We start from the raw sequence: 6586 nt of genomic DNA, 5'->3' as shown, positions 1-6586 counted from the left end.
TCTTCCCCACCGTGGGGGCGGCGGAGGGAGCAGACGGGCGTGTCACTGTCCGCTGCGCCCATATTGATCTCCCTCCGCCATGCCGGGACTACAACTCCCAGCATGCCCCGCGCCTCGCCTCGCCTCGCCAGGCGGGACGTTACGATTGGTCGAGAGCTTTGAGCCAATCGCCGGGCGTTTTGTTTAGGGGAATCCGGCCCGGTCTTTGAGGCAAAAGGAGGCCAAGATGGTTCTGGAGAGCACCATGGTGTGGTGAGCGGCGGGGCCGGGCCGGGCGGCGCCGCGGGGGGGGCCCCGCGCCCCGCTTCACCCCCCTGCGCCCTCCCCCGCCGCAGCGGGCACCGGGCGGGGCCGCCGCGGGTTTCCCTGAGTCATCGCGGGCCGGGGGGGGACCGTGGGGAGAATTGGGGTGGGGGGAAGGTGGGGCACGGCGGGGGGGGTGGGTTTAGGTTGGGGTGGGGCAGGGTGGTGGTGGGTGCTGGAGGGGGTCAGGGAGGAGCGGCGAGGGTGGGGGCTGTCACGGAAAAAGGAGGCGGGGGGGGCTGAGGAGGGGTCTGCGGGTGGGGGAGGCTCCGGCTGAGCGGAGGCGAGGGGGGGGCTCAGGGGGGGCTCAGGGAGGGCAGAGGAACCCCCCGCGAAGGGACCGTGGGGTGACGCGGTGCCTGGCGATGCGGGGCCGGGCCCCAGCCCGGGGGGTCCCTGCGGCCCGAGGAGGGGCCTCGCCCGGCACCGCTGGGGCGGGGGGTCCTGCGCGGAGCAGCCCCCGTCTCCCTTCTTGTTGCTCAACGTCGGTGTTGAGGTGAAAAGAATTTTGTCCCTCAGTGCCAAACGCATCCGGGGGGGGGGGAAGCAAAGGCGAACTTTGATGTGTCATTATTATCGCAGCGGCTACAGGCCTGTCATGTCTTAGTTGTGGTGCTTAAGGAGGCCACGACAGAGACAAACAGTGAAATCTGCCCAGGCTCTGTTGTTTCCTTGGCTCTCTGCGTGGTCCCGCAGCTGTTTGGATAAAAATATTAGCACAGCCCGACCCGCTGACCGTATATCGAAGTCCTTAAGGTTTTCTCTGGGTAACTCTTTGCTTAGTCACGTCTAAGGGCGTTAAAACGTGTCGCTGCTCCTTGTGTTGCCCTGGAGAGCGGGAGGAATTCGCTGTTACTCCGTGAACAGTAAAGCTGCAGCTTGGATGGCCTCGGCCAGGTCGCTTTGTGTCTTTGTGCCTGAGGTGAAGTTCGACCGCTGCCGCCTCCCTCCTCGCTCCCCAGCTTGCGACGGGGTGGTTGGTGTGGGCTGGAGGAGAGGTGGCCCAGCACGAGCCCGAGCACGGTCAGGAAAATGGTCATAGGTGTTTTTTTCCCAGAAGAAACCTTTCCCGTGGTGTTAAAACTAAGAAATTCTGGGAGTATTCCTCGAGAAAGTCTTAATTTGAGGCCGGAATAACCTCTCAAGCTCTTATTTAACTAGTCGTGCTTCCCGGGGTCGCTTTGCTGAAGCTGGCCTGAGAGAGGGGCTCTCTCTGCCTGGGCTCTGCCGTGTTGAACCGCTGAGGGAGCGGAGGCTCCGTCGCAGCGGGGCTGGGAGGCGGCTGCTGCCCTTAGACGCTGCGGGGCACTGTTGCCCGTCGGCCGCACGGTTTGGGGAGGCCCCGCCGCGGGTGGGGGATGTTACAGCCGGGCTGTGGGGCGCGGGGGTTCGCCCCATCGCCGTGTGGCTTCGGGGGGGGGCACCGCGCTGGCGGAGCAGAGCCCTTTGGAAAGCACCCGCCGTCCCTGCCCTGGGAGAGCTGCTCTTTGTCCCGATGAAAACCCCACGGCGGTGACGAGCGCAGGGATCTGCACTTTACCGTGGAGTCGTGTCTCTTGGCGCTTTTTTTTGTTGTTGCGGAGACAGAAGAGGGTGTTGGTGAGACGTGGGTCCGAGGTGGTGTCTGGCCGCAGTCGCCTCTCGCGCTCTTTAGCAAGGAGCAGGAGCTTCCAGCTCCGGGCCAGCATTTGTCCTGTGACCCAGAGGTCAGATCTGATCCGAGAACTCAGGGAAACAGCTCGTCTCTCTGCCCCGTCCTGTGTCCTGCTGTGTGTCCCCAGCTGTGTGACCTTAGGGCTGCTGTCCCAAAAAGCACGTTTTGGGGGTAAACCTCGACTGTTTCACGAGCTGACCCTCTCTGCCCTCTGTGTTTCAGCGTTGACAACAGCGAGTACATGAGGAACGGAGACTTCTTACCCACTCGCCTGCAGGCCCAGCAAGATGCTGTCAACATCGTGTGCCACTCGAAAACCCGCAGTAACCCCGAGAACAACGTGGGGCTCATCACCTTAGCCAAGTGCGTCCCAGGGGGGAACCGGCCTCGGGTGACGCTGGGGAGCAGCTGGGGGGACACGTCAGAGAGCGCGGGGGCAAGGGACAGCGGGAGTGTTGCAAAACGGGGCAGCAGTAACACAGTCTAAAACCAAACCAGTTCTTCCGGGAGGACTGGTACAAGAAAACCTGGTTCCTGACGGGTCTCTAGCTCGCTGGGCTCGCTCCTGCAGTGCCAGGAGACGTTACGGAGGTTTCTCTCCCGGGACCTCTCTGCCAGGCCCATCCTTTTGTGGCCTTGTGTCCCAGAGGGTGGCAGGTGAGGCCTGAGCTGTCACCGTAGCTCACGAGTGGCCTCAGGAGAATGGTTCCTCCGTTTTCCTGAAGTCTGTAGGATTTCAGTGCCTCTGTGAGCTCCCTCTTAGCCAGTCGATTAAAATTGGCCACTGGGCTCAAGGTTGCCAGGGCAGGGGACAGAGACACGCGCAAGCCTTCACACAGATGGATTACTTCGGGTTTTTTTAGGAAACCAGGCTAAAAGTCTTGCTCCCTGCACGCACTGACCCCCCGGCGCTGAGCAGACACCGGCTGCAGGCTTGGGGCAGGACGGGCTTTTCCTACCCCCGTCCCAAATACAGGGTTGCGCGGAGAAGAGTCACTGACGTGAGTGTATTTGTGTTGCAGTAACTGTGAAGTGTTGACCACGCTCACTCCAGACACGGGCCGGATCCTTTCAAAGCTACACACGGTGCAGCCCAAAGGGAAAATTACCTTTTGCACAGGGATCAGAGTTGCTCATGTAAGTGTCTTGTTGGTTCCTCACGAGCGAGTCTGCACCTTTCTCTGTAATTCCTTTTGCCTTAGCGTGTCTCTTAAATTACCTGTCCTGTGGATGGCTCGGATACGGGAGATCTTGTTCTCTCCCTGCCTCTACGGCTGAACGATACAGCAAACCATTTCGGTTTTGCCTCAGTTTCCCCATCTGCAAATGCAGGTGACACCTCCTTTATAAAACCCGATATAAAAGCTCAAGCGTTTGCTTCAGAGGAACCTGCCAGCTGCTTCGCAGGAGTCCAGCCGAGCTGCACGGCTCTCCCCGCCTGAGGGGAGCAGCTCCCGGCCGAGAGTCCCCAGGATGTGGCCACCCTGTTGTCCTGTGTTCTTGCTCTGGCCCAGACTCTCTCTCTGCCAACAAACTGCTCCCAGCAGAGTCACAATGGCCAGCAAAGGGGAGGCCCTGGGGCTGCGCCTGCCTGTAGACAGTTTGGTGACGCTTCTGCCGAAAAGCCTCTCCTGATGTTTAGCCTAAATCTTCCTGTGTACCAGGAAAAGCGTCGGGGTGACAGCCGGCCACCCCTTTTTCCTGAGAATTGCTCCTTAAGTACAACACAACTTCTGTCTTGCAGCTGGCTTTAAAACATCGCCAGGGCAAGAACCACAAGATGCGAATCATCGCCTTCGTTGGGAGCCCTGTAGAAGACAACGAGAAAGACGTGAGTAACAGGCGAAGGAAAAAACGTTGGGTCAGCCTTGTGCTCTAATTTGTGCCGTAAATCGGGTTTCTCGTTTGTTCCTTGCTCTGTACTGAGTCAGGTTTTACACCCCAGCGCGGAGGCAGAGCCGCTTGAGCAGAGCGGCCCTCGGCTTGAGGAGGGGGGGAGCGGGAAGGCCGCGTCCCTGCGTGCAGCCAGGCCCAAGCCAGGGACAGGGATCCCGATGTCCCACGGGGAGCTCGCGCCACGTTCGGGTCCTCCCGGCTTGTGACTGTCACCAAAACCACTTGGGGCTTTTTGCCCGAGGAGCTGGGGGAGGAAATCTGTGTCCCTGAGTCTGGGCCATCGTTCTGTTGGCGCTTAAAACGGCGCAAGTGAAGTTAACGCAGATGTGCCGGGTCTCTGCGAGAGAGCGTGAGGGGACGCTGCCTGTGCCAGGCTCTGGCTGTCCCCAGCGACAGGGACGTCAGCTCCCACCCAGAGAGGTGAAACACCTCCAGCACCGTCCTGCTGGGAGGGATCGAAACTGGGAAGCTGGTTCTGGGCTTCGTGCCTCCAGGAGTGAACCCTGAGCGCTGCTGTCTGGGCTCTGAGGGGCTGAGCACGGGTCAGGGCTGGAATCCAAGCGAACGCCGCCGCCGTCTTCTCCTTGCAGCTGGTGAAACTGGCAAAGCGCCTGAAGAAAGAGAAAGTCAACGTTGATGTCATCAATTTTGGAGAAGAGGTGAGACTTCCGCTGGGTTTCTGGTGTGAGAGCCAAGGTGGGATTTCGCATCCCGGCCAGCCCAGAGCCCTTCCTCGGGCACGTGAGGGTACCAACAGCTCTGAGCCTCGGTCCGAGGCTGCCCCAGTAAAAACGCTACTGGGGAGAGTGACGTGGCCCCTGGGCAGGGACCTCCCCGTCTCACTGCGGGCGCTTTGCTGCTTTCCGTCGCTCCTGGCTCCCTCGTGGTGCGGAGAGACGCGGGGTGTGCGGAGCAGCCGGCCGTCCCTCGCGGCGCCAGGCCGGGCTCTAGTCCCAGCCTTTCTCTCCGGCCTAGGAAGCCAACACGGACAAGCTGACGGCCTTCATTAACACCTTGAACGGGAAGGACGGCACCGGCTCCCACCTGGTGACGGTGCCGCCGGGGCCGAGCCTGGCCGACGCCCTCATCAGCTCCCCGATCCTGGCCGGGGAGGGAGGGGCCATGTTGGGCCTCGGCGCCAGCGACTTCGAGTTCGGCGTGGACCCCAGCACGGACCCGGAGCTGGCTCTGGTGAGCGCGGGGAGCGGGAGGGCGGCCGCGGGCGCCGAGCTCCATCCAGCCCGGCCCGGCCCCGCTCAGCTCCCTGCCCGTCTCCGCAGGCCCTGCGGGTCTCCATGGAGGAGCAGAGGCAGCGGCAAGAGGAGGAGGCCAGGAGGGCTGCGGCCGCCTCCGCGGCTGAGGCCGGGATTGCCGCCGCTGGCGGGGACGGTAAGGACTGGGCAGGGAGTGACGCGGGCAGGGACAGGCAGGACGTTCCCTAGGGTGGGCGTGTGGCCGGCCCGCGGGCTCCCGCGCTGCCCGTTCTGCCCCGGAGCGTCGGGGGGCGGCAGTTTAACGGCAGCGTGCCGGGGAGCCACCTCTGCTTCCGCTGAAATTCCCCGACGGAGGCTGAGCCGCTTCCGTCCCGGGCGCCGCGGGCAGCTGCCCCGCTGCCGTCCCCTTCCCCAGCGAGGCCCGAGGCGGGACGGGGGTCGCGGGTGGTTTCTGCTCTGAGCGCGGGGTCTGTGTGCGCAGATTCGGACGATGCTCTGCTGAAGATGACGATAACTCAGCAGGAGTTCGGCCGGGCCGGGCTGCCCGACCTCAGCAGCATGACGGAGGAGGAGCAGATCGCTTACGCCATGCAGATGTCGCTGCAGGGAGCGGGTGAGCCCCCGGCGCCGCCGCTCGGAGACCCAGACGGAACCGCCGGCCCCTTCACGGGGGTTTTTGTCGCCGGGGCGGGGTCCGGAGCTCCCCAAAGCTCGCGGGGTGGGTGCAGGGGTGACCCCCCCACCCTCAGCGGTCCCTCTCCCCCGCAGAGTTCGCGCAGGCGGAGGCCGCGGAGGTGGACAGCAGCACGGCCATGGACACCTCCGAACCCGCCAAGGTGGGGTTTGGCCCTGCTGGGAGGGGACCCCTCTCCGTCCGGGAGGAAGATGGAGACCCCCAGCCCCTCCCCGCCTCCTCTTCCTCTCTCCCCGCAGGAGGAAGACGACTACGACGTGATGCAGGACCCCGAGTTCCTGCAGAGCGTGCTGGAGAACCTGCCGGGCGTGGACCCCAACAACGAGGCCATCCGCAACGCCATGGGCTCGCTGGCCTCGCAGGCCGCCAAGGACAGCAAGGACAAGAAGGAGGACGAGAAGAAATGAGGGCGCGGGGCGGCGGCGCCGCCGGCCCCGGGGTGAGTGGGAGGCCCGGGGGCTGCCCGGGGACAATAAAGGATTTCACGGGGGGCTCTGTGCTGGCGCCTCAGTGGGGATGAGCCGGGGGGGGGCAGCCCAGGGCCCTCTGAGGGGGCCTCAGGTTCCCACTGCACTGGGGGGAACTTGGCCTCGGGACTCCCTGTACTGGGGGGACTGGGCCTCTGGAATCCCCTGTACTGGGGGGAACTGGGCCTCGGGACTCCCTGTACTGGGGGGACTGGGCCTCTGGAATCCCCTGTACTGCGGGGAACTGGGCCTCGGGACTCCCTGACACTGGGGGGAACTGGGCTCCTAGGATCCCCTGTACTGGGGGAACTGGGCCCCTGGACTCTCCTGTACTGGGAAAATTGGGCCTCGGGACTCC

The 6586-nt window shown here is 63.6% G+C and overlaps 1 protein-coding gene across 2 annotated transcripts; it reads left to right on the top strand.

Moving 5' to 3' along the window:
- The first annotated feature begins 138 nt into the window (after window positions 1-138).
- Window positions 139-6252, top strand: PSMD4 (proteasome 26S subunit ubiquitin receptor, non-ATPase 4). 2 transcript variants are annotated; one of them, XM_074809705.1, is made up of 10 exons: window positions 139-252; window positions 2180-2320; window positions 2980-3094; window positions 3702-3788; window positions 4444-4512; window positions 4829-5044; window positions 5134-5242; window positions 5549-5680; window positions 5836-5903; window positions 6001-6252. In XM_074809705.1, exons 1-10 carry the CDS (start codon window positions 227-229, stop codon window positions 6166-6168), a joined length of 1131 nt encoding a protein of 376 aa, XP_074665806.1. In that variant the 5' UTR covers window positions 139-226; the 3' UTR covers window positions 6169-6252. The 2 variants fall into 2 exon arrangements, with proteins under 2 accessions (XP_074665806.1, XP_074665805.1); XM_074809704.1 differs by lacking the exon at window positions 139-252 and adding an exon at window positions 654-799.
- The last annotated feature ends 334 nt before the right edge of the window (window positions 6253-6586 follow it).

This window comes from Strix aluco, chromosome 30, assembly GCF_031877795.1.
Source record: "Strix aluco isolate bStrAlu1 chromosome 30, bStrAlu1.hap1, whole genome shotgun sequence".
Lineage (NCBI taxonomy): Eukaryota > Metazoa > Chordata > Aves > Strigiformes > Strigidae > Strix > Strix aluco.
Note: the sequence above shows the minus strand (reverse complement) of the source record. Positions and strands in the feature narration are given on the sequence as shown.

Excerpts from the sequence above, each read along its gene's own strand:
- PSMD4 (XM_074809704.1), top strand. The coding sequence starts at position 669 with ATGCGGGGCCGGGCCCCAGCCCGGGGGGTCCCTGCGGCCCGAGGAGGG. Across the intron at positions 800-2,179 it reads TGCTCAACGTCGGTGTTGAG|CGTTGACAACAGCGAGTACA; the intron begins GTGAAAAGAATT and ends TCTGTGTTTCAG. Across the intron at positions 4,513-4,828 it reads TCATCAATTTTGGAGAAGAG|GAAGCCAACACGGACAAGCT; the intron begins GTGAGACTTCCG and ends TCTCCGGCCTAG.